We start from the raw sequence: 26,997 nt of genomic DNA, 5'->3' as shown, positions 1-26,997 counted from the left end.
CAGAGAAAGAATCGAAACCTTTTGATGAGCCCTAGTCTCTTCTTGTGTGTTCACCCAGCTGGGAAGCAAGTGGCCAAAGAGGAGGGCAGTGTAGAAAAGGTGTAATGACATCGTGTTTGAATGACCACGTGTGCTGATGGTTGTTCACCCACAAAAATAGGGCCCCACGAGGACCGTTCTTGGCGGTTATGTCTCCCGACCAGCTGGAAAGCCCACTGCTTTTCAGGATCTGTATTTCTAGAAAGCTGCTTTTATTGTTACGTTTTGCTTAACAGTGTTTCAGTGCCAGCTGTTAAACTCCGAACTTTATGTTCTAGGAGTCTTGTGGATACTGTTTATGCCTTGAAGGATGAGGTCAAAGAACTGAAACAGGTAATGAAATATAAAAGTCATTTTCTCAGCTCAGAGAACAGGACCACGCACTGGTAGGTGTTCTCAGGAGAGGTCCAGGGACAAGGTGATGAGGTGGGGATTTTTATTTTCCTTGTGTCTTCAAGGTGGGTCTTGTTGGTTTTCCCATGTGGTCTTGGGTTTAAATTTCTCAGGATTACTCATATACCTATTTAGCAGTTTACAAAAGGGTCCCCAACTTAGTTATAACTTTCACGCCCTCAGACATTTGTAAACAGAATTTTTTTTGCAAAGCTAAGTCATCCGTGAGTGGATAAGTGTAAAGAGAACCATAAATCTTGAGTTGTGGGCTCCTCTAGAGATGTGATCCGCTGTTTCATGATGCACACTCTTCCCAGTGTTTGGGGACTGGCTGTGCCTGGTGACGGGGTAAAGGATGGACTGGAGGGGGGAGAACAGAGACTGGAAGAACACTCGGGAGGTTGTCACAAAACTCAGGGTGAGACAGAGGAGCACGAGAAAGGAAAGTACAGTCAGTGGTGACGGCTGCTAACAGGATAAGCAGGAGGAGCCCTGAGAAGGGGCCACTTGGTTTGGGAATTGACAAGTCTTTTCCCATTACAGGAAAATAAAAGAATGAAGCAATGCCTGGAAGAAGAATTGAAATCAAGGAGGGACCTAGAAAAGCTGGTCCGGAGGCTGTTGAAGCAAACTGATGAGTGTATTCGGGCCGAGTCCAGTAGCAAGATCTCCATCCTTCCATAACCATCACTGTGCAGCTGGGCAGATATTGCCTTCGGGACATCTTGAAATGTCCAGCTTCAAACGCTCTGTTTGCTCACTTCTTCGGTTTTCATTTTGTATCGGAGTCAGTCTCTCTTTCTCTCTCTCTCTCTCTCTCTCTCTCTCTCTCTCTCTCTCTCCTTCGCTTTCTCTCTCTGTCTCCCTGTTTGCTTGAGTGTTGGTTGGTTGGTTATTGGTTGGTTGTTTTCCTTCTGACAGATCCTTCTGACAGGTGGTAGAAATCTCCCCAGAGTCTTTTCCATCCGATGCGAAAAGGGAAACCTAGTGTAGGCAAGTGACTTAAATGGTCTTCAGATGGCCTTCAATTCATAGTGCCTCTTTACCAGCCATTACCCCTGGGTCACTCTTTTGCGGCTGGCTACCAGAGCAAAGTGGCTGGCCATGGCTTAGTAAATGTGAACTTGACTTTTTCTCGAACGCTTTCTTGTATCTGGAAGCCCCTCAGTACCCAATTTAATGAAGGCGAAGCTCCCCGAGCTGTGACTAGGGTAGGGTGAGTAGAAGACTAGCACATTTGCCCAATGACCCAGCCACCCTTCCCCGGGTGATCATGTGCCACCCCTCAATGCACACTTTTTATTATTATTATTATTATCATTATTATTATTATTATTATTGTTACCGCCCTGTGTTGTCTGTAGGGCCAAGAAGACAGTAGCACCCTTATTTCTTTCGTGCGGGTTGACATTTTCACTCTACGGGGCAGAAGCCCCACGCATCCATGCCAACACCAGACCCATTAGCAAATTGCACTAGACAATCTTCCCCTTCAGCAGCAGAGCTGGCCATCTTTCCCCAGCGCATGATAGGTTTCCTCCCCTAACCTTCTCCCTCCCGTGTAAGGTTTATGTCTCCCCAGTGCTTTAAGCCAACCATACCAAGTGGTGCGTAAACTAGTAAGTGTGCGCTTTGCTTACTTTTAAAAAATACGGACTGTGAGCCGTTCCTTCATCCACACTGCGTATTCGCCTCGCCACTTCTCATCCTTCAAAACGATCTGCATTGAGGAGATATTGTGCCCTAGTAGACAGCTTTAATTCCCCGTATTGCTCTCCCAGATACGCTGTGAGAAGCTGTATGTTCATCAGCCTCTTCGAGTAGGGCTCGAAGCATCATTTGCAGAGATGTGCTATTGGTCCGGTTTGTATATCCAGAAAGAAAGGACCCCTCCAGTGGTTGTGCGCTGGTTACTAGTGAAGCTGAGTATTTGGAACCGGTTTGCCAAAGTTGCCCTTCGAATCAAGTGATCGCCTCTGTAAGTGTCTCAAAAATGAGCACCACGTAAACCCGGTTTAGAAGAGGGTCACAGAAGAGCAGCATCCATCCGAATTCGACACAGTCGAACGTTGGCACGAGGCTCCGGGACAGAGCAGCACAACCCGCCCCTCTCTCTCCCAAAGACAGGTGCCCTTGGGCAGGCAGGGACGATCACTGGAAAGAGAGGCAAAGGGCCAATGGACCGGTCAAGGTTGTCTTCCAGATACGTTTGACGGGTGCCTATAAATGTGGGTTTTGCAAGTGTTGTCTAGAAACCAAACTTGAAGCTTGAACACCCCCAGCCTGCTAAGCCCGTTTTCCTTTTTTGGTACCGGGGGTCTCAAGTTCCCACAGCTACACAGTACGAGGCTGTTGACTGCTTGCCGCCCGGCAGAAATGACACCATCCACGGGAAACGGACTATGCCCGCCGCCCACCATCAGCCAACCCCAGGCGGCCATCTTTGGAAGCTGTGTGGAAGCCCAGCAGTCTAGATGTGCCGTCCTTCACCTAAAACTTAACAACAGCCACACAGATCTTAGCGTCCGCCCCGTCTGGGGTTAACCAATGGCTTGCAGTGAATGGCACAAACTATACCCCTAGGGAACATTGTTGCGATTGCGAAATCCTTTAGTTGATAAGGTGTAGGATTGCTTTGCATAGCGAAAGGTCTTTATTTTAAAGTGACGTGTACCTATGCATGTGTCTGGAACCCGGCCCTTCTCAGGAAAGGCCCTCGGTACGCTGGGTACTGAAGCTTGCGCCGAGTGATGTCCGCACTCGCACGTTAAACAATAATATAAAGGAAACGAAGCCATGTTAGCCCGAGAGCAGTGTCTCCGTAGTTGTGTCGTTGACAATACTCTATAAGTGGGTTCCTGTCACCCTGTAATTAAACCGCTGCCCTTAGAGGCTTTGTAGCTCCTCTTCCGTCGCGTCCCTTCTGACACAAGCTCAGATTTTCTAACTTGTTTTTATTTTGAAGACTTTTCCAACGGACATTTTCAATAAACAAGAATAACAGTGCTTTATAAACTAAGTCCTGTGTTTCTTTCCTTTTCTCCCCCCGCCCCCACCAGCTGGTGGCAGTTTCCCCCCGCGTGTCTCCACTCAGGGCAGGGGACGTTTGCTCCCCACTTTACAGAGATACTTCATGCCATGAGACGGGACCTTCCTTAACCTCTCCGCCCCTCTCCTTCTGGCCCCAGCCTACGACCTGTCTACACCATTTTCCGCCCGGTATAGGGCTTTTGTCAACCAGTGGTAGCCTCTATCTTGCCCACAGTTGGAATGCTGGTGTCAGCAGTCACGATGAAAATATTTGCTCCCCCTCGAGACAGATGCATCTGGTCCTGCCCCCTTAAAAAAATTTTTTTTTTCATTTTATTTAAGTCCAAGCTAGTGAACATACGGCGTGGCATTGGTTTCGGGAGTAGAACCCAGGGATTCATCGCTTACGTATAACGCCCAGTGCTCATCCCGACAAGTGCCCTCCTTCATGCCCATCTCCCCACCCAATACCCCTCCAGCAACCCTCAGTTTCTTCTCTGTATTTAAGAGTCTCTTATGGCTTGCCTCCCTTCCTGTTTTTATCTTATTTTTCCTTCCCTTCCCCTATGTTCATCTGTTGTGTTTCTCAAATTCCACATATGAGTGAAATCATATGGTACTGGTCTTCCTCTGACGGACTTATTTCACTTAGCAGAATACCCTCTAGTTCCATCCACGTTGTTGCACGTGGCAAGCGTTCGTTCTTTTTGCTCGCCAAGTAATAGTCCACCGTGTATACATACCACGTCTTCTTCATCTATTCGTCAGTCGATGGACATCTGGCTGTTGTCAATAGCGCTGCTATAAACATTGGGGCGCCTGTGCCCCCTCTGAATCATCATTTTTTGTATCCTTTGGCGAAATACCTAGTGGTGTGACTGCTGGGTCGGAGGGAAGTCCTACTTTTAATTTTTTGAGGAGCCTCCATACTGTTTTCCAGAGCAGCTGCACCCGTTTGCATTCCCACCAGCAGCGCACGGGGGTTCCCCTTTCTCCGCATCCTCGTCAACACCTGTTTCCTGAGTTGTGCCCCCTCTTATGTTTCTCCCCAGAAGCCTTAAAAAAAAAGACCTATCCCAGGCTCCCTTGCAGCTAAGGCTCCGTATACAATGTGGGTGGTTCCAGGGACGTGTTGGTGGTTTCTGTACCCCAGCTTCCAGAGGGTGCAGTTTTGTGCATGAGAGACCGTAGCAGCAGCAACCATGACCTTGAATCCATCCGTCCAGTGGAGGCCCCCCGACTTTCACTTCCGTAGCCAGTGACTTTGCAGGCACCTAGTATTACCTTTCTGCTCACCATGCCTTTGGCAGTTTACGTTTCCTACTCTGAAGTCGTAGCTACGACGCAGCACCTCCCGGGTGCTAGGCTCTATCCTAAGTGTTTTACATGGCTAAGCTCACAAAACCCTCCCAGCGACCCTATGGGGTATTGGTTATCCCCATCTTACAAATGGACAGAGGCGCAGATGTTGAACAAGATAGCGGGGTGTGTGGAGCCGGGACGTGAAACCCTGGTCTGTCTGCCTCTTGGATCCGTGCTGTCTCTACCATGTTTCCTCCTCTATACTTGGCACCTGCTAAGTAAGCTTCTGCCTCAGCCATCTACTCTCCTGAAGTCACTACTGAACTTTTTTTTTTTTAATATATGAAATTTATTGTCAAATTGGTTTCCATACAACACCCAGTGCTCATCCCAAAAGATGCCCTCTTCAATGCCCATCACCCACCCTCCCCTCCCTCCCACCCCCCATCAACCCTCAGACTACTGAGCTCTTAATTGGAAAATCCAGGGAAGCCTTTTCAACTCTTATCTTGATCTCTCCACAGTGTTTGACCCTCGCCTCCTTGATAGATCTTCCTTGGCTTGCATGAGCCCAACTTTTCTGGCATTCATCCAACCTGACCAACCCCATCTCCTTTGCTGGCTCTGCCTCCTTTGCCTGTCCCTTGAACATTGGCTGATCCTCGACACTTTTCTTCTCCTCTTCCTTTCTATAGCCTCTTCCTGGACAGTCTTGTCTACTCCTGTAACTTCATTTATCACAACGCAGGTGACTCCCGCGTCCGTATTTTCCCATCGCGATCTTTCTCCTGAGTTCCAGACCCATGGATGCAGCTTTTTGCCGGACGGTCTCAGCTTGGGTGTCCTTCAGCACCTCAAACTCAACATATCCAAAGCTGGACTCCTCATTTGCATTCCCGGGTCTGTTCATCCAGTGTTTCCCATCCCAGTGAACAGCACCCCTGGCCACCTCGTTGCCCCAGCCAGGAAAATGGGCATTCTCCTCCACTCTGCCTTCTCCCTCAACCGTGTATAAGTTTATACATCAATGCTTTATAAGTCTAGCCATCCATCTTACCAGTTTTAACTCTCTCGTATCCTCTGAATTCCTCTCCATCCTCCTGACCATCGCCTATTTTTAGCACTTGTCACCTCCTTCCCTCTTGTGTCACCTTCTCCGGTCTGTCCTCTTTCGTGCCAGGTGAGTGATTACCTGCAAGATATATGTCACTCCTCTGCTTCAAAATTTAATCTCTCGCTATTCTCCAGCACACAGCAAAATTTAGTCTCCATGAATTTCCCCTAAGTCCTGTAATATGCCTTTTGTCCTTCCTAAAATCCCTTTCCCATACCTGTCCATTGAGCAAATTCTTCCCTTTCCATTAGGGGGCAGCTCAAGTATCTATGTGAACTCACAATTTCTAAAACGCGTGCATATAGGCGTGTCTCTGCATGTGAATGTGTGTCTGTATGTATTACGATTGCCAGACAAAATACAAGGTGCTCAGTTAAATTTGAATTTCAGATGGGGCACCTGGCTGGCCCAGTCCGTAAAGCATGTGACTCTTGATCTTGCGGTCTCGAGTTCAAGCCCCACGAAGGGCGTAGAGCTCACTCACTTTTTAAAAATTTGAGTTTCAGCTGTACAACAAATAATGTTGGTAGAGATCATGTCCCAAACATCGCACGGGATGTACGTATACTAAGGTTTTCAGTGTTTACCTGAAATTCAAATATAAGTGGGTCTCCTGAATTTCTATTTGCTAACTCTGACAGCTTTTGTATGTGTGCGTGTATATAAAATATATATTTATATTTCTTAGTTTATTCTTATATATATTTAGTCTCTCACTATATAATTAGTGTATATATATGTTTCCTGGGAGCAGTAAGCACTTCTACTCTGTGCTGAAAGTCAGCAGAGCTCCTTGGAGAAATGGCTGAGTCTATGGCTAAAGCAGGGAAGGTACTAGATGAGCGTGGAACATCTTGTTGTGCCAGAAAGTAACAGAACGCTAAAAAAAGAACCCGATGGAGCCATGTTTCAAAGACGCAGGGGCCAACTTGAAGAGGCTCCCACTGGCCACATAAGGGAAAGTTTGGGCACCAAAATAAGGACAGTAATGAATTAGAGAGCATTGAAAACAGTAGAAGTCTGTGAGTCCATACTAATCAATAAGTGGGGAGAAACAGCAAGCTCTTGTGTACAGACCCTGGTTAGTGTTGACTCGTAAACGCGCAAGGGACACGGGAGCGGGAAAGCCATCACGTCGCCACCAGCGTACTAAAGGCTGATTCAGGCAAAAATGACTGTCAGATGCTGAATCAAGGGGGAGATGATGATGCGAGAGATACTTGCGAGTGATCAAAATTCACATCAGCGACGAGAGGCTGATGGCCATTGTGTGCGTCCAGATGTGGTAGGAACCCTGAGAAGCACACAACATCGTGTATGTAGTTTTCCATCCAGGAAGGCATAACTGGAATTTAAGCATGAAGAAACATCAGACAAAATAAGGAACATTCTTTTTTTTTTAATGTTTATTTGAGAGAGAGAGAGAGAGAGAGAGAGAGAGAGAGAGAGAGAATGAGTGGGGCAGAGAGAGAGGGAGACACAGAATCGGAAGCAGGCTCCAGGCTCTGAGCCATCAGCCCAGAGCCCGACGCGGGGCTCGAACTCCCGGACCGCGAGATCGTGACCTGAGCCGAAGTCGGTCACTTAACTGACTGAGCCACCCGGGCGCCCCTGGAACATTCTTTTTTTGTTTTAAAGGGGAGAGACTGTTATTTAGAAATGTCAATGTCATTAAATACAAAGAAAGGCTGTGGAAATGTTCCAGATTAAAGGTGACTAAAGAGACATAACAACTAGATTCAATACCTGACCCCAGACTGGATCCTACTGGAAGGGGAAAATGATATTAAAGGACATTATTGTATCACTTAACAGAATTTTCAGGAATACAAATGGCAGATCAGTATCAGCGTTAAATTTACGGAAGTTGATTAAGTGTAGAGTTGACTCTTGAACGGCATGGGGGGCAAGGTCGCCAACTGCCCTGCACAAAAATCCACGTATAATTTTGACTGTCCCCAAACGAAACCAACAGCCTACTATTGACTAGAAGCCTTATTGATAACATACAGTCAACACATATTTTGTATGTTGTATGTACCATACACTATATTCTTACAACCAAGTAAGCTAGAGAAAAGGAAATTTATTAAGAAAATCTTAAGGAAAAGAAAATACGTTTGTAGTACTGTACCCTATTTCCTGCATGTAAGTGTGCCCACATACTTAAAACCTGTGTTATCTGAGGCTCACCTGGGCTGTGGTTATAAACAAGAATATCTTTCTTCTTAGAAAATACATGCCGAAATATTCAGGGGCGAGGCCATGATGTACAAAACCTCAGATGGTTCAGAAAAAAGATACACTTGGTATTTATATTAGTATTTTTGCAACTTTTCCGTAACTTTGAAATAATTTCTAAAAAAAAAAAAAAAAGCTCAAGTATTGGTTGCGTCCTCAGGGAATCCAGATTCCAACACCCCTTTTCCGTGTCCCTGCATTGCACTTCATTTGCTTGTGTCTTTTTCCACACCAAACGTGACGTACCTTAAGAGGAGGGCTTGTCTCCTTTCCTGTTTGTAAATTCAGAGCCCGATACAGGGTCAAGTCCGTAGTACCTACGCCGTATGTGTTGAGTGAGTAAGTGTTCCAAATAATTGGGGTGGGAAAGCTGTCTGCGTCCTCCAAGCCTGCAGGGTCCGGTCAGTGACCCAGCCTCCTGGCCGCTTCCTCACAACTTGCCCCGCCGGCCACCTGAGCCACGCTGTCGCGCAGGATGCCGTGGGAAGTCAGCCCAGACACCAAGACTGCCCTGCACACGATGCCTGCGGTGAGCTGACTCCTGCCCGCGCCCCCGGACCCTTTATCCACGCGCACACCTCTGCGGTCTTGTGTGCTCCGTGCTCTCCCCCGGGGGCTCCTTTCCTCCACCCCAACATCCTTTAGGACCCAGTCTGTGCCACCGCTCCCGGAGCTTGCACAGGTGTCGTGCAGAAGACTGCACGTACCGTCGATCAGTGTTGGATGGGTGGCTGGATGGGTAACAACAACAACAAAAAGAAGCAGTAACCAGAAATGGGCATCAGATCTGAGTTAAAGGCTGTGCGTTCGAGACATTCACAGCAGAGAGGTGCAGGAGAGAGGAGTAGGGTTTGTGACGGATTATTGGACTCAAGTGGGGCTCAAGTCCACAGGAAAGCGTGCAGAATTCAGAGGAGCTCCAGGAGCGGGCCGTGGGAAGTTCCCTGTGTATTTCACTGGCGTTCTTGAGAGTTGCCGAATTGCCTGCTGGGGTTACTCAGAGGAGTGTGGTCTGGAGGGGGTACATTTGCGTGCTGATGTCCTTTAGATTGGAAATCAAGGGTCGCAGACTTTTTAATTCATTTTTTGAGAGAGAGTGTGTGTGAGCGGGGCAAGGGGAGAGAGACAGGGAGGCAGAGGGTCGCGCTGACAGCAGCGAGCCCGAGGCGGGACTCGAACTCACAAGGAGATCGTGACCTGAGCCGAAGCCAGGTGCTCAGCCGACAGAGGCACCCGGGCGCCCCAGATTACAGTCTTTTTAAAAAGAAACCTTCCTAGGGGCGCCCGGGTGGCTCTGTTGGTTGAGAGTGTCCGACTTCGGCTCAGGTCGTGATCTTGTGGTCCGTGAGTTCGAGCCCCGCGTCGGGCTCTGTGCTGACCGCTCGGAGCCTGGAGCCTGCTTCGGATTCTGGGTCTCCCTCTCTCTCTGCCCCTCCCCTGCTCATGCTCTGTCTTTCTCTGTCTCAAAAATAAATAAAAACATTCACAAAAAAAATTAAAAAAAAAAAAAAAGAAACCTTCCTAAATACCCTCAATGTGGGTGTGGTCTTTGGTCTACTGCCTGGGCAAGGCCTATTTTCCTTGGTCTCCTACATCTCAACCATTTTAAGATGCCTTCCTGTGCACTTGCACCGCTGGATGCAGGCAGGTGTTCTGGGGGCCGCGTGGAAACCCACCTGAGCGCTGCTGTCTATGACGGTCCGTTCCGGACTCCAGGTTCTGCTGGGCGCTCTCGGGGAACGACCTCATTAAATCCTCACCAACCCTGTCAAGCAGGTATTACCATCCCCACTTTCCAGACGTGGACACTGAGGCCCACAGGAGAAGTGATTTGCCCTGGTTATAAAGTTAGTGAAATAGCAGAGCCTAGATCAAGACTGTATCTGTCTGACTCCAGACACAATCATTACACGGCAGTGAGTATTTCTGCTTTAAAACATTTTTTTTTAATTAGAGAGAGAGAGAGAGAGAGAGAAAGAGAGAGAGTGTGTGTGTGTGAGAGAGAGAGTCGGGGAGAGGGGAAGAGGGAGAGAGAGAATCCCAAGCAGGTGCTACGCTCCGCATGGAGCCCGATGTGGGGCTCGATCCCACAACCCTGGGGTCATGACCTGAGCCAAAAATCAAGTCTGCGCTACTCAGGCTCCCCTCCTATTTTTTCTTTTTTAACTGGAGGTTTCACAGAGAAAAAAATTGTACTTCGTTTCATGTTCTGCGTTTCTGTTGCCTTCGTTTAACTGCGATTTCCCCGTACGAGGAGCACACTGCGTTTTGTAGACATTTGCTTCCTACCAGGTAACAGAGATCGTTAATATTTCATACTAGGCTCATTTTCTCTTTCTTTGGAAATAAAAAGCATTGGTCATTTCAAGCCTTCCCTCCCCCAACCCTTAGAGGGAATGTAAAAGTAACATGTTTGTTAAAAAAAAAAAAATGGAATGAAGTTAGATAATTTATAATCAGAACGTTATAGGTAGACCAGAAACGTCCTCAGGTCCTCCTCATTTAGTAGAACAACTCTGAAAATGTTCAAGTTTGGAACAACTGCATGTACCGTTTTGCGACCTACCATGAACTAAATAATAAAAACAGATTCTTTATTTTTTTATTTTTATTTATTTTTAATTTTTTTTAACATTTATTTATTTTCGGGGCAGAGAGAGACAGAGCATGAACAGGGGAGGGTCAGAGAGAGAGGGAGACACAGAATCGGAAACAGGCTCCAGGCTCTGAGCGGTGAGCACGGAGCCCGACGCGGGGCTCGATCTCACGGACCGTGAGATTATGATCTGAGCCGAAGTCGGACGCTTAACCGACTGAGCCCCCCAGGCGCCCCATAGAAATAGATTATTTATTTTTATCTACACTATAATTCTCATTCTCTACTCCCCGAGTATGTTTTTATCATAGAAATGTTGTCGACAAACTATTTTTACAGTATTGCAAATTTTTTTTTTTTTGCTTTACCCAACCCCCAGAATTATTTCATGAGCTACTTCACCGAGTGATAAGCAGCTGCATTTATTCATTTTTCCTTCATGCGATAAATAAAGAACCAATTCTATGTCAGGCCCTGTGGTAGACACTGAAGTCACCATGAACAGGTGAATAGGACACAGTCTTGGTCCTCAAAAAGCTCACAGAATAGTAGGAACGTCTTCCACTTGGCTAAGAGCTGCGGGCGCGGTGGGGGAGGGGGAGGAGGAGGGGTGTTCCAAGCAGAGTAAACCACATGCGGTACCGAGGGTTGGAACTTAAGACGCTGAGAGGCATATTGGCAGGAGATGCTGAAGCAGGGAAGTGGAGAAATCAGACTTGTGTTTAAGAATTCACCTTGGGGGTGCCTGGGTGGCTCAGTCGGCTGAGTGGCCGACTTCGGCTCAGGTCACGATGTCACGGCTCGTGAGTTCAAGCCCCGCGTCGGGCTCCGTGCTGACGGCTCAGAGCCCGGAGCCCGCTTCGGATTCCGTGTCTCCCTCTCTCTCTGCCCCTAACCCACTCGCCTTCTGTCTCGGTCTGTCTCAAAAGTAAATAAACATTAAAAACAAAAAAAACACACAAGAAGTCACCTTGGCTGTGTGTGGAGGTCAAATGACAGGGAGCAAGAGTGGAGGCGGGGAGGCTGGGAGCCTGGTGTAGCATTCCGGAAGCGAGGTGACAGTGACGCGGACTTAGGATAGTGGCAGCCGAGGTAGAAAGAAGTAGATCAACGTAGGAACTGTTTCAGAAAGAGAGCTGATTGTGTTCATGCCGGTGTGGACGTGGAGTGAGCACAGTGGGAAGGAGTCGAGCCAGGTTTCTGGCTTGGGGAGCACATATCTCGTTGTGTTGGGGGAGGGGTCAACAGTTCCCTTTGGACCCATTGGGCTGGGGGGCCTGGGTCCACCATTTGGAGATGCAGGCAGTTGGGGACAGACTCCAGGGGGGCAGGTCAGGACTACAGGCATGAAGGTGGTGCTCGAACCCATGAGCTGGCAAAGCGGGGGAGATGGCCTGCTGCGAGCATGTGGGACAGGAAGAGAAGAGGGTAACGGGTGGGACCTGGAGTTCTTGGAAAGGACAGGGTGACCTCATGAGGAAGTACTCTGAGGGGGTGAAGGCAGTTGGCTTGGTGAGGCTGACGCTCAGGGGAAAGAAGGTTGTGGGCCGGAGCTACGGGAGGTGTCCTTTAGGGAGCAGTAGGAGGTATGAGAGCAGGAGAAATAGAGTAGAAAATGTAGTCTTTGTATCTAGAGCATTCCTTCTGGTAACAGATGTGGTCAGCAACTTGGTCGCCAGAGGCCAAGATAACGGGGAGATACCATTCCCAAAGAAGAAGAAGGCGGGGTGACGTGCAGGGGCGATGTTTAAACCCGGGGAGGTGAGGATACGAAGACTAAAAGTTTCGTCCAGGCTGGACGTAGGTTCCCTTTGGAGGAAGCCTACCAAAGGGGTGATGCCTCTCGCCCTCCCCCGCCCCCATGACCCCGCCAGGCAAGTGTGGCTGTGCACAAAGTGGCACTGAGCTACCGCGAGGCAGGGAGAGTCATGGCCCGGTGTATGGTCTCTTTTCTCTGGACCAGGCCAAGCCCTCTTTTCAGCTGGACCTGGGGTCCTGGCCTTCTTACGGGAGCCTGACGTCTATAAGAACCTCACGAGCAATGTCTCCTTGCTGTCATGGCCGCTGCCCCACCTCCTTCAAGCGTCCCATGTGGAGGACAATGTGGAAGCAGGATATTCCGCTCCGGAGGGCAAGACGGCACTGTGGACGTATCGGTACGTGGGTCCCCGAGTCAACACATGTCACCTCTGCTCACACCAAAGTTCTCTTGTGGAAGTGCGCAGCCGAGCAAGTACAGCCACTCTGGGTCTCTTACGCGAAAAATCCCTCTATCGCAAGGGACAAAGAATGGCCCTGTCGGCCTCGGTGGAAGGATGGAGGGCCAGTTTCCCAGCTCCAGGCCCTCTTGCCTAAGGTAGAACCACCTAGGCAGCTATTAAAAAGGTAAAGCAGGGGCGCCTGGGTGGCTCAGTCGGTTAAACGTCTGACCTTAGCCCAGGTCATGATCTCACGGCTTGTGAGTTCGAGCCCTGCATCAGGCTCTGTGCTGACAGCTCAGAGCCCGGAGCCTGCTTCGGATTCTGTGTCCCTCTCTCGCTCTGCCCCTCCCCTGCTCATGCTCGCTCTCTCTCTCTTTCTCTCTCTCTCTCAAGAATAAATAAGCATTAGAAAAAAAATTTAAAAATAAAAAGATAAGGCAACTGCTTCTCATCTAAGCACCCCCCCTCACCTCCAGCGTCGCTAAACTGTGATTAATCAAGGGAAAAACAAAGTCTCTTTTTAATCCCCGGCAGCCTTTCCAGAGCAGGCTGGAGATAAAGACCCCGATCGCTTTTCCCTGAACGGGCTTCACATCATTCATCAAAGGCTATCGCAGACCTCCGGGGACTGTGCTGTCACCGAGATACTTTGTGGTGCAACCGAGTTTGAGAACTGAGTTTGCAAAAACATCACCAAGGTCGGAAAGAGACCCCCTCGGAAAGATCCCCCCCCCACCCCCGCCCCCAACCCGGCGGCGGCGGCGGGCTCGAGGGGCTGGATCACAGCAGTAATGTTAAGGGCTCTTTTATTATTCAAAAAATAAATAACAAGATAATCACAAGTTCACTCTGGAAACAATGGAGACTGCAGGTAGATACGAGAGATTTCCTTTAAATACAGTCATTTCGGGAGGAGGAGTGGGCAGGCTGAGAGCGGCTGCCTCTGCTCTCTTCCTCCCACCTACAGTGGTGGAGACGCGACAGGGTTGAAATAAGAGAACCGAGTAGTAACAGCCTGACTGTGTGCGGATGAGGGGGGCGGAGGAGGGAGAGAATGAGTGTGGGGCGGGGGGGGCAGGGTTTTTCAGTTCTCCGCTGCAGCAGACTTTCTAGAGCCTGCCCCCTCCATCGTAGGGGCCGCAGGAACCCGGAACCAACGTCTTCAGTAATCAAAGACATCACCCACGGAAAGACACTGCACGCAAAGACACAAAACTAAACTTGACGAATTTTCGGCCGTTTACTCTGAACTCAATCTGTGCATAATGGTCTCGTCTTTTCATGGGACTCTCCGGACGTCTGCCTCGGGTGGGGGGTGGGGGGGGGCTTGTCGCTTCAGGCTATAGACTCTGACGGACGGGGCCTGCTTGGGCTGCTCGGCCCCGCGATTGGCGAGTCGCAGCCCTCCAGGCCTGGGGGTGTATAATAAATAGTTCTCCGCGAGGAGGATCCTAGGGTTATAAATAGGCAGTTCAACAGGGGGTGGGCTTAACTGCTTTGCTGTACTAGAAGACCACCAGCGTGAGCTCAGCCGCGGCCTGCGAGGTGCCAGTGTTCAGAGTTTGAGCAAGCCGAAAGACGTGAAGCCCGTCCCGTGGCTCACTTGGCTCGGATCAGTCACGTTCACGAACACCGAAGCACCCGGATGCAGTTCGAAGACTCCTCCCAAGTGAATGGATTGCTGCCCACAGGGTTTGGAGGAACTGCGGGCATTTGCAGCTCTGAGTAAGACTCTCTCGGATCCACTCGGGGAATGCAGGCAGAGGCTGGCTATAAACGGAGCTTGACTGGAAGCTTCCCGATTGGAACAGAAGGTGACTTGGGCGTAGATATAATAGAGTCCTTGTCTTTTAACGGCCAGCTGCTTCCCATTCTCGAGGGTTACCAAGTTGCTGCTTATGGTGTAGTAGCCCTTGGGGGCCCATTGGAGGACTGCAATGGAGAGGGGAGATTCATGGTGAGACGACGCGTACGTGGTTCGCATTCTAACACAACACGGAGTCTCATGTGGGACCCTGGCTTCCTCTACGAATGAGAGTTTGGGGGGAGAGGGGCTCCTGAGGACCCTTCCGGACCTCCGTCCACGGAGCAGCTACTGACAACTCGGCAGCGGCTTCCGACGGAGCTGGGTTCCAATCCGGGCATCGCGCGAGCCCGCACAGGTCACTTAACCTCTCTGAGCCTTTTAGTTCCTCCTCTGTAACACGGGGCTGGTAGCACAGCGTCTTTCAGAAACTTGTTCTGAGGATTAAGTACAGCCACCGAACGCGGTGAGTTTCCTTCTTCCTTTAGAGCTTTGGAAGCCGATTTGCCCGTGAACTTTAAGGTGTGAGTGATGTCAAAACTCCACGTCATAAGTCACGCACGCTAACCCGGTCACACAAAGCCCTTGCCAACAGGAACACTGGCATCTTGCTCTCCTGGGATTTCACAAAGTCCGAGAGCTGCCCGTTCCACGTAGCTCAGCCTTAGCCCACAAGGGGAGAGACCCCATTTCTTCCTCCCTGATCATGCTGTCGCAAGCCCGACCTGCCTCCCACAGCAAGGACTAAAATTAGGCAAGGAAGTATGAAAATAAACCTGTCATTTCACTGTGTGTTTTGATCTTCCATTGTAGTGGGGCGTCACCAACTTGAAAGTACCTGTGTTCTTGTGGCGAAACCTGAGTACCCACCAACAGTGTGCCATTTTCTCGGCTGAGATGTTGAGTGGGTTCAAAGTAGTGTGTGCGCCCGATTTCAAATCTCAGCTCCCACAGAGAGCTAGACTGCCGGCTGTGGGGGTTGGGGAGAAGTGAAAGTATCGATCGTTTGCTTCCTTGAGCTCTTTTTTTTTTTTCTTTTTAATTTCCTATTTGGTGGTCTATCGGGGTGTCAGATTCAACCTGTCAAGACTCATCCTTCGGTAACAGGAAAGGCGTCCTGAAATGTCTGACATTTCTTGGCCCTCCAGACCACTCCAGAAAGGACGCTTCATTACGGGGTTTTCACTTTGGGACCGTTTGACAAAACAAGGGCGCGGGTTCTCTATCTTTTAGTCCACCAACATTATTTTCCTAAGCCCTTTTACCTAATCTTTGTCCTTGCTGTGGGATCCAGGTCAAGTTTGTGGCAGCATGAGCGGGCAGGAGTGAGGGCTTTGGGACTGGGGTGGGGTGAGGGATGTTACTGTCTTGGCATCTGATCGCCTGTGGGCCTCCTGGGATGCAGATGGGGAAATACGCTAGGACCAATATCGATCATGGGGCTTTGGGCAGAATCTGAGCACCGTGGAATATATCCAAGGGCCAGGGTCTAGGTACAGGTGGACAAAGACCAGTGGGAAGCTACTCTTCTAGGTGGTGGCTCTGTTGCTGTCGTGCGATCTGGATGTGCCAGTGTCAGGCGAACAGCCACCCCGGACATGCCCATCGACTTGTGATGTTTTCCCATGAGTGTATTTGCTGAGAATGGCTACTTGGTGGAATTATTAAATGTTGTAGGAACAAGGGGTGGGAACGAAGGGCTTTACGCGGCGCTTCCGCCATCTAAAGTACAGAAAAGTAAGCTCAGGAACGACACCTTACATTTGTAGAGCACATGACAGTGTAGCCTTCTTCCACATTGGCTGATGTGATGCTGAGAGCCACCCCGTGAGTCAACGAGGCAGGAAACAGCGGTGAAGGCACTGGCCCGAGCTCATCTAGCAAGTGGTAGTCACGGTCCTGGAATCTCAGGGTTCAAAAACTTCCTATCCGGTGCTCTTCCTTCCATATCATGATCTCCGACAATCATTTATGGGTTACACCCACTGAGACGCCCAAGCTGCCTCAGATATGAGGTGGTGTCTCCTCTCCTCTCTCTCTGTCTTCTATTTCTATCTCTGTCTCTTTCTCATTGTGGGTGTGTGTGTGTGTCTCTCTCTCTCTCTCTCTCACACACACACACACACACACACACACATACACATGCTGTGTCGAACTCCGTTCTGGAGCACTGTGCTGCATGTTTTCCCGAGGCGGTTTCACGCTCGTGTGCACATTTCCACCCATTTGTCAGATGCAACGCACTCTCTGGCACTGGCTATCCCAAGGCACACGTTTGGTTGAAAAAGATCTCAGAGCCAGGATGATGGCAGCACACATATGGAAATAAAATCATTCAGAGTTGCAAAGATTACGGCGTGTCGTCTGTTGTTACTTCATCGGAAAAGCTGACGTCCTGGCAACGATCGATCTTTGCAGAATGATTTTACCTTTAATTTCCCCGGGGTTGGCCCCAGCGAGCCTGGGGTTAATCATACAGGGATTGACAGATGGCGGGAAATACCTCCGGAGGCCCATTTACGCACAGTGAAGAGGGGTTAGCATGAGGGATGCTCCCAGTCGGGAGGTCACTCACTCCCTGCCATGTCTTCTATGCTGTCAGAATAATGGTCCCTCCACCCAGCAATTCATCATTTGGAATCGGCCATTGAACAAGAACATAATGAGGACATCGGGACTGCTTCCCACCTCCTTTTGTCCCTTCAAGGCCCATCTGTCCGTCGGAGCTCACTTTGAAGACAAAGGAGGGCGGACGAGAGGTGTATGGGTGGGTTGGTAGACTGGGCCCCAGAGGAAGAGAGGAACCTGCCCAGTAGGCCGTGTCGCTTCAGCATCCCCGCCCTCCCGCCCGGGTGCCCGACTCAGATGCTTTGGACTTACCAGACGCTGTGCTACTGCTGGCCTCACTTATGACATGTGCTGCAACTCGAGGATCCTGATCGCCTGAAATTGAAACCAAGAGCCAACTGTCAGGCCAAGAGCAATGCAAAACTGCCCGCAGAGCCATTGGATCTAGTTCTCAGCCACGTAAGAGAGGCCGGGCTTAAACCGGTTACGCAAAAGGAAAGGTAAAGTGGTCTGAAGTCCCTGCCACAGGGACAGGTTGGTTTCTAGAATCTGAACGCCTGAACCGGCTCTTGGCACCGAGGCTGTTCCCCTCATGGCTCTTCGATACCCGACTCCTCTCTACCTACGTGGACTCCGGCTAAACTCCTGGTCTCCATGAAACATATTTGGAAGCTTTGCTTTTGGAAACAGCTCCCATCCGCTGGGGATCTCACTGGGCGCCCAGGCCGTGTCTGATGTGGTCAGGCAACAGGCCAAACTATTGTGCCTATCTCGAGTTGTTTCTCGTGTAGAAAGCTTGCTTTTTAATCAGATGTGCTGATCTCCTGAGTGCAGAGACTATGAGGAAGTTTCTTCCCCCCCCCCCCCCCCCAGTAATGGGCCTGATGTCAGACACCTTGGAGGTGCCCTATAAATATTGAATCAAATTGCATGACCTAGATAAGCAGTTTCGTCAAGTTGATCCTTTCCCTGAAGACCGCTAGACAGCATCCATGTGAACTGGTTCCTCAAATTTCATTCTGAGGACAAAAACCTTCGTGGAAATCAGATGACCCGTTGCGAGTGTCCAGAAAAGGAGGTGGGCGGGAGAGGAAAGGCCCTAGAAAGCATCATAGGAGGAACAGTGGAAGACACTGGGGGTGTTTAGCCTGGAGAAGACAAGGCTCAAGGGCCACGACTGCCATTTTCAACATCTGGACAGTTGCTGCATAAGAAGAAGAATTCTGCTTTGCTCAGTACGGCCCCCAAGAGCAGAACTGGGTCCAGTGGGTGGGAGATTACAGGAGCGACTTTCATTCAACTCCAGAGGAGAAAAGATTTCTCTCGAGTGGTATAGCAATCTTATTATCATTATTAGAGCCACTTAAAAATGGACCCAGATGATTAATGAGACAGAAGGTGCCTAGGCATGTTGGATCAGAGGACAGATGGTCAGTGCCGTTGTGAAGGAGATGCGTATCGTGTGGGTGGTGCTACATTTGAGAACCCTTCCAGTCGAGACCCTTTCCGCCCCTGAGATGTTTGAGATGTTCTGACATCAAGAACAGGGCGAAGAGTAGAACGTCGTCACACGGTATTGTTCCTCGATCCCAGATGCTCCACTGGCCACGGTCCCGCATGAAAACCTGTTATCGCTGAGCGGTGAACGCCTCTGCTCCCAAATGATGACTTCCCCATAGAAACATATAAACAAAGCCTTCCCAAATCGCAGGCATTAGAGAAGGTGTCGATTTGGCCATCGTATTCCTGTTTTATTTCTAGGGCTAAAAGTTCCCTCATTCATCAACCGGGCTGTTCAGTGTCATCAGCCCAAGGCTTCCTTTTAGTTTTTAAGTATTCATAAAAATGAGTAGAGAGCAACCTACCTTTTTGCATTGCAACATTTTTTTCTTTCTTCGTTTCTTTGTTTAGCATTATCTCCTAAAATAAGAATCATTGCAAAAGGTCATTTTGACAGGAAATCGGGCGTGGGGGTTTTAGAGGTATCATTCATTGGGCGTCTGTCATTGCTTTATCGCCTGTTCCTGGTGAGGATTATCACACGGACTTAGATCCTGTCATTAATTCCATCATCCTGATTGGGAGCCCATGGCTCTGACAGATGAGCTGACAGCCCAGAAAGCCCAGGGGCGAACCTGGAAGCAGAATCTGGGCCTTATTAATCTCCACTGTGGTGCTCTCTCCAGACCAGAGGCTGTGGTGCTGACCCTTCCTATGACCCCAGCCTCCCTGCCTCTGACAGGTATTGACAAATAATGCTGAATGGGGAGACGTTTCTACCCTGGGAACTAGTATATAGAATAATATTAAACACGAAGCATGGTGTGTGTCTATTGGAATAAAATTGGTCTGAAATCTCTTAGGAAATGGTAAGAGTAAGTTCGACCTTGGGAAGAAATTCCAGACGATGAAAAGACCCTCAGACATTTTTTTTTTTATCCCTGTCAAGGGGATGAGGAAATTCTCTGGTTGCTGGTCGCCTTGCGTGGCCTGTATTTATTTAGAGTAATCAGCAGATGGGAAACACAGATAATCTCCCAGCATTCAAAGGCAAATGTAACACTTGTTAAGGGGTTTCTTTTCACTTAGCAACTGGGGAAAGCTGGAGGTACTCAAAGAAGTTAACAGGGACAGCCCTCAACTCAAGCAGGAAGGTAATAATGGCTACAGCTGCCATTTTAAAGATCCTGAATACAAGGCCTAGAGGGCTTAACTGGCTGGCATGAGGTCACCCAAGGGGTCTGGGGTGGAAGCCAAGAGCAGAAACCATGAGATCACATTCAGAGGCCGACTGAGCCCACACCATCACTCTGGACTCTAAATACAAGGGAGGAACAAGGTAGTATTTTCACATCTGATCATCGAAGTCCCATCACCGGACTCCATTTTCTATAGGGCCCTTCCTTTTCCGTTCTTCCCCAGAAGGAATCCGTGGCGGTACTGTTGAGGGTCTCGTTGTAGGCTCAGCTCGGTTGCCAGATGTGAGGGTGTAAGCCACAGAGCCCTAGCGGGGAATCTGAGCCTCGAAACGCTCACAGGGGCCCGCAGGGCTTTAACTTTCCACTTGAGCTAGATTGTGGCGCTGAGAAAGTGCGGTGACAGGAAAATGTTTGTGAGACAGCAAGTAAACAAATGAGTATTTAGTGTCTTTTCAAAAATGGAGTGTGATGATCGAGGGTGAGATACTTTTAGGCTACGTGAAAACGTGAAGTCAGCAAAGTTTGTCTTTTATGTGCCCAGCCTTGCCTTTCTGTGAACTTTCCCTCAGCCGCACTCCCCAGAGCCTTTTTTCCCCCTTGCTTCACTCCCCACCTCGACTGAAAGACTTCTTAAAGTTGACTTTCAGAAAATCTGGGACTGGTTATTTCTCTCTTAGTGGGAGGTCTATGTGGCAGGGATGGACAGGCGGACCTTTACCTTGAAGAGGAAATGCTTTGACACCTCAAAGACGTCTCAGGCCTCAGTGGGCAGACGACCCTGGAACTGATCAGCCTAGCGGGGTGGGGTGGGTAGTATGTTTTAGTGTGAAATTACACTATTCAACATGCTGCCTCCACTTACCCTAGCATAAACCCTGAATCCCATCCTGTCCAAGTGACAGGTAGGTGTTCCCTGCCTCAGGAGATAATGAGTTGCCTGTTACTAGAGGTGTCCAGAGTTTGGTGACCTCTGGGTAGGGACTACTGGGGAGAAAACTGAAGTCCTGGGTTGATAATTGCATCTGGTGATTTCTTTCTTTCTTTTTTTTTTTTTTTAAAGTAGGTTTTATGCTCAGCGTGGAGCCCAGTGCAAAGCTTGAACTCACGACCCTGAGATCAAGACCTGAGCTGAAGTCAAGAGACAGACACCGACTGAGCCACCCAGGCACCCTTAGATCCGGTGATTTCTAGGACCCCTTCAAGTCCTATGATTTGGAGCCCCCAAAATCAAACCTTAGGTTGCCCTGGACCAGTCAGACCGTGAACCCCAGAAAGAAAGCCTGTTAACGCTCACTAAGAATATTAAAATCCAGTTTGGGGTTACTATGCGGTTGGCCTGTTGGATTTTTTTTAAGATTCCAAAATATTGTTTAGAATGAGAAATTTGGGAGAACGGATATTGGAAAGGGGGTCGGTCTTGGAAAAGGACTCGTTGTCTAACCACTGCGTGTATCATAGGTACACAGGGCGCTGCCTTGGATCCCGCCCCTGTAGCAGGAGAGGCAAGGGGCTTCCTCTGTTACACGCAAGGAGCCCTGGGTGGCATGTTGAGAAGGTCTGCCTTTCTAGCATGTGAGACTTTGGAGCTGTCACTATTTTTAGGCAAGCAGCTGGAGGGGCCAAGCCGGCTGTGCTCCTTGCTCCTATCCTGGGAGGCTGCCTTGGGAAGTTTTACACATCTGACCTAAAATAGAGCCGTTAGCAATGGGCAGTGGAACTGTAAAACTCTCAGTAAGAAAGAGGGAGGAGAAAACCCAACAGCCACTCGCACTGCCTTGGAGGGAACGCAAGGCTGATCGTATAATTACAGCACGGCAGAGCAGATAATCTCAGCCCTCTCACTTACAGACGAGAAAACAGGCCCAGGGAGGTGAAGTCACTTGCCCAAGGTCACACGGCCGAGCGCATTAAGTAGGCCAGTTGGATGACTGACTGTTGTTCTGAAAGTGGCTTTAATTTTGCAACACCTCCCAATGCGCCGTGGTTCTGGCGAGAGTCCTTGAAGAACCAGAGAAACTCAAGTCATGAGAAACTCAAGTCATTTCCAAGCCTGGCAGAGAAAGAGGAGTCTCCATCTAAACCCTAGGTTGGCGTAAAGAACGCAAAAGCCAGCAGCAGATTCGGGCTGCGTTCTGATTCCTGTAGGTGGCACCTTCATAGGCTTCGGAGTCTTCGCTATTGGATTAAACTCCACCTCAGGGACAGTGCAGGAGGACAGGCGTAAGCTCAGGTTGCATCGTAAGCCCTGTACTCCCGGGTTGAATTGCAGAGCATGTATGTATGTATGTATGTATGTATTTATTTATTTATGTTTATTTATTTTGAGACACAGAGTGAGTGCGAGCAGGGGAGGAGCAGAGAGAGAGAGGGAGAGAGAGAGAGAGAGAGAGAGAGAGAGAGAGAACCCCAAGCAGGCTCCACGCTGTCAGCACAGAGCCCGATGCGGGGCTCGAACTCACGAACCGTGAGATGGTGACCTGAGCTGAAATCAAGAGTCGGATGCTTCACCCACTGAGCCACCCAGGAGTCCCTAAACTATACATCATTTATACGTGAGAACCAACTCCTGTTGGCTTATCTAGATACCGCCCCCCCCCCGATTGGCACAAAACTGCCTTCAACGTGGGGAGCTGCTTCCTATTCACGGCCCCAAAGCGAGCTGAGGGCCAAGGGTACTTAGTGCTCTGAGAGCAGAACAGGCAGAAAGACTTTTTGATGCTCTGCCTCAGGAGAAGGAGCTTCTAGACTCCTTGTCTGTGATGATGGAGTCCATGTTGTAAATGACATTCTGAAACTTCTTGTTTGGGGTACCCTTTAGAAGCCCCAGTGACTACAGTGATTTCCTGCTGGGTCCTCTGTCTGTCTCAGGTGTCGCCCGGCCCTAGGGTGGACTGGCTTCACCAGCAAGTGATGTTATGTAGGGTCTGGTGTGAGCGGCACCGAGAAGGTCCGTCCCCCTTTCCCCACACCTCTCCCCACGAGCAAAGGAAAAGACCTCCCTTTGGTGGCGCCTGAAATTCTGTCACTGGAGAAACATTCCTTCCAGTGTGAGAGCATCAGCCTTGCGAAGTCCCTGGTACCCACCGTAGCCACCTAGCGTGGTGAAGGCAGGACCGTAACATGGCCACAGGTCCCCAGTGAGAAGGCATCGAGGTTTGGATGGAAAGACAAGAAAATACCGGAGGACAAAGTCGGTGTCCTTCGTCATGTCCACAGAGGCGGCTGCATGTGTGAGCCCATGATGTGTGCGAATGCGGCCGTGAGAGCGTGTAATGTCCCCGGGAGAGGCCTTTTTGTTCTTCTCAAGAACATTTTTATGAACACGCGCCCCTCCCATTCTCCTTTCCCTTTTAACATGGGATCTCGGCTTCATTTTTCCTTTCCTTTTTTGGGGGGGGAGGGGGGAGAGGGGGATACCTTTACCCACATGTATGTATGCACCTACGTATGTTGGTATATGAAACAAATGTCTACACTTTTACATTGCCAGGTTTCCGTCTCCCGACCTAGCAAAAGCAGTAAAGCGTTTCGATGACACTTTAACGAACAACTGGGCTCCTTACCTTGAGAAAGGCTTCAAACCGGCTTTTAATTTCCTCACAGTTCAGTAAGGATAAGGCCCCCTCTCCTTTGTTGCATTTCTGTAATGTTTTCATGAACACAAAATCTTCATAAAGGTTCCTTTCATCTTCTATCTGTGAAGGGACAGGGACATGAGAAACATAATTCTGGAACATGCAGCTAATGACGTCTGTCAGTGTAATCACCAAAGGCAGCAATTAAAACGCCATATTATCTGAAAGTCCAGGTAGAAATCACAGCCATTCTAATAAACTTCCATCACGAAGTGTGCATTTTGTCCACGTATGATAAGCAGCAATATTCTAGAATGATCTATCCCTCATTGGTTCAGTAATGATCGGTCACTGTGAGCCCAGTCTATAAAACAGTTTTCTGCTGAGCTCGTTTGCCTACTTCATTTTAGTTTGTGCATTTGACTGAAAGAGCCCACCAGGCCAAACACAAACAAACAGACCCAGAACCCCCCCTCTTTTCGCAGCTGTGAAAGCTAAAACTTGACTAACCCAGTGGATGGCCTCGACCATCCCTGCCCCTCCTTATCCTGATGGTAACCTTCACGGCCTTAGTTCTAGGCTGGCCTCCCAACAGAGGGCATTCAAACATCCCTGGGAACATGCAGCCTCCGGAGGCCGAACGCCCACCATTCCTACACCCGGACTTTTCGGACCAGCCAGATAATTGATCAAATTTCTCCTCTTCATATAGGATCGATGTTTTGTTGGCCCGGCCGGCAATGCCCCGCGGGGGAAGTGGAAAGACACACGGAGACAGGATAAATCCTAACGGTTATTTTTCCCTCGGGATGCAAAACCGCCTGCTAAGTTGCTCCACTGTTCTGTTCCTGGAAGTCCAGCCGCTTAAGAAGGTAAAACCCCTCAGAGGGAGACTGAGGGGCTTGCAGCTACCATCAGTGTTTGAGGAATTACAGAGAGAACGCCACGTTTGCCGTAAATGTGCAAATTCTGGGACTTAGCCGTGTCTGCGCTGCTCTGGAGCACTAGGACGTTTCAGATCAAATTCACACTCTCCTCTAGTCGGCAATTAAAAAACAAAAGTTGTCTCTAGCAGAAGAAAAGTGTAGTTTTTAAGCAAAACTTGAGCAAATAACCACAGCTAGTGTCCACATAGGACAAAGCCTGTTCGAAGCTTGCTACAAAGGCCAAATTCACTTAACCTGCGGGGTGGACACTACTCTCGTCCCCATTTCTCGAATGTGGAAACTGAGGCCTAGAAATAAAAAATGACTTGCCCGGGATCACGGGGCCAATAGGGAGCCGAGTCGCGGTTTGAACCCAAGCAGTCTGACTCCAGAGCCCAGGCTCTCGCCCAGAGACCAGAAGAGGACACCTTGTCCTCCAGGACGAGGTGCCGAACGTGATGCCACAAGACCATGTCTCTAGTTGGGTTCCTACCATTGCCCATCGGGGCAGAACAGACCCCAACTGACCCGCCCGGTGGTAAGGACCCCCACACGTAATTAATAAGGGCTTGTGGTTCGTCTTACCTTGTCCAGTCTTCTGTGAAGATACACAGCAAAGAGTGCTGACCCAATCATCTGGGTGATGAGAAACACAGTAAGTAAATACATAAAAATTTTCATACTGACGGGTGGTCCAGGGGCCACGGAGCGGGGAGCAGTTTGGCTATATGTTTCGATCATGCTGTGTTAGAGTTGGAACGAGATCTTCAGACCGAGGAGGTGGCAGCAGCAGCATGAGAACACTGTCAAAGTGGCCACCTTACTCAGGATTAGTTAAGAGCGCACAATCGTTGCAGCCCACACTTCCTGGAAATTGTGTTTCGCAGTCTTCTCTCCCAGCAAAAAAAAAAAAAGTTACGTAAAGGTTTTTCTTTTCTTTCCTTTTTTTTTTTTTTTTAATTCTACCCATATCATTCCCTTCCAGGCTTTCCCTTTTGTTAGTAAAGAAGAAACAAGTTTCTTCTTCCATACATTCATTCTTGCCTTGAAATGTCATAGGCTTCTTAACAGACAATGGCAGTGTTTTTCCTATCGCTAACTTTCTGGGTTCACCAGTTTCAAGGAAAGTGACAAATTCATCCACCAGCAACCGACTTATTTCAATTTCAATCTTACTAATACCACCCAGGAACCTGGCGTATGGGGAAAGAAACAAACGTCAACAAAAGTTTGGATTGATTTTGTGGCTGCTGGGCCACTGGCGAATTGCTCCTCGAGACTCCTTTCATCTTTAAAACCCAACGAAATCCCAGAAGCTTGTCAAGTCGGGTCTGCATGGCATAAAGCACAAAGGAGGGCTGACAATTATTAAATAGAATTTAGCTGGAAAGGTAATTCGAGAAAAATAAATTTCTCCAAGGCCAAGAGGAGTAGGGTCTTGAAAGAAATCAGTCCCAAACTCTGGGATCGAGGTTAAAGTGGGAATCTTGGCTTGACTTAGCCGGATTGCTTGTCTACGCTGTTCTAATCTGTCAGATAATGGCTCGGAATAGAGACAATAGGCTCCAGTTAAGAGACCTGAATTCTAGTCCTTGCTCCACAAACAAATCGCTATGGACCTCAGACAAATCACTTGACCTCTCCAGGTCTCAGTTTCCCCATCTCCAAAGAGCTGCCTTGCCTAGCCTACAGGCTGTTGTGAAGATCAAATAAAAACGTGCACAGGGGCGCCCGGGTGGCTCCGTCGGTTAAGCGTCCGACTTCGGCTCAGGTCATGATCTCACAGCTCGTGGGTTCGAGCCCCGCGTCGGGCTCTGCGCTGACAGCTCGGAGCCTGGAGCCTGTTTCGGATTCTGTGTCTCCCTCTCTCTCTGCCCCTCCCCCGTTCATGCTCTGTCTGGCTCTGTCTCAAAAATAAATAAACGTTAAAAAAAAAAACTTCAAAAAATGTGCACAAAAGATCTTTGAGACGTGTTAAGCAATAGACAAACAAGTCGCCCTGAATTTGGGGGAATTGGTTTAGCCAAAGAGAGTGAGTTTTCGAAATAATTGTTACCTCCTTACACGCTAGTAAAAACCAAGAGAACAACAACGTCAAAAACACCCAAAGTTTTGACAACACATTGAATCATTGAGGGGTGTAGGATTATGCATTTCTCAACGGTTTTTGCGTCGTCTTATCAGATTGCCTTCAAAATAAAAGCAGCTGTGGAAATCCCTACCCCACATCCCAACCTGGTCAAGAAACCATGATGAGATCACTTTGGTGATTCCTATAAAATTGTTTTGAGAGACAAATAGGAAATGTAACAAAGTGCTCTGGCAGGCACACTCTCTGTATAGTTAGCACCTGCTCTCTTCCCCTCCCACGCGTCAGCATCCTGTCCCGGGCCCAGATCTGTGCAGCTCCTCACTGCATCTGCCAAGTAGGTGGCTTCGATGCACATGATAAACTTCCATCCGTCAGGTCAGAGGCTTCAGTTCTTAGACAAGTAACCTCCGTTCCACT

At 49.1% G+C, this 26,997-nt stretch overlaps 2 protein-coding genes across 8 annotated transcripts in view; one reads left to right on the top strand and one right to left on the bottom strand.

Moving 5' to 3' along the window:
• Nucleotides 1-3,451, top strand: part of ARHGEF6 (Rac/Cdc42 guanine nucleotide exchange factor 6) — a 116,025-nt gene extending 112,574 nt beyond the window's left edge. For all 7 annotated transcript variants that reach the window (XM_053201743.1, XM_053201744.1, XM_027054817.2 and 4 more), the window contains 2 exons: nt 318-372; nt 976-3,451. In XM_053201743.1, coding sequence (XP_053057718.1) covers nt 318-372; nt 976-1,116 — 196 coding nt within the window. In that variant the 3' untranslated portion in view covers nt 1,117-3,451. The remainder of the gene's footprint in view (nt 1-317; nt 373-975) is intronic.
• Nucleotides 3,452-14,454: 11,003 nt separating this feature from the next.
• Nucleotides 14,455-25,347, bottom strand: CD40LG (CD40 ligand). The gene is made up of 5 exons (XM_015083688.3): nt 25,074-25,347; nt 23,551-23,682; nt 19,154-19,208; nt 17,601-17,663; nt 14,455-14,848 (listed from the first exon to the last, which is right to left on the bottom strand). Exons 1-5 carry the CDS (start codon nt 25,227-25,229, stop codon nt 14,472-14,474), a joined length of 783 nt encoding a protein of 260 aa, XP_014939174.2. The 5' UTR covers nt 25,230-25,347; the 3' UTR covers nt 14,455-14,471.
• Nucleotides 25,348-26,997: the final 1,650 nt, after the last annotated feature.

Source organism: Acinonyx jubatus, chromosome X, assembly GCF_027475565.1.
Source record: "Acinonyx jubatus isolate Ajub_Pintada_27869175 chromosome X, VMU_Ajub_asm_v1.0, whole genome shotgun sequence".
NCBI lineage: Eukaryota > Metazoa > Chordata > Mammalia > Carnivora > Felidae > Acinonyx > Acinonyx jubatus.
The sequence above is the reverse complement of the archived record's forward strand: the minus strand, read 5'-3'. Positions and strand labels throughout refer to the sequence as shown.

Coding starts and splice junctions, on each gene's coding strand:
- CD40LG (XM_015083688.3), bottom strand. CDS start 25,229: ATGATCGAAACATATAGCCAAACTGCTCCCCGCTCCGTGGCCCCTGGA. Junction 19,209..23,550: donor GGTTTGAAGCCTTTCTCAAG/GTAAGGAGCCCA, acceptor TTCTTATTTTAG/GAGATAATGCTAAACAAAGA. Junction 17,664..19,153: donor AAATGTTGCAATGCAAAAAG/GTAGGTTGCTCT, acceptor TTTCAATTTCAG/GCGATCAGGATCCTCGAGTT.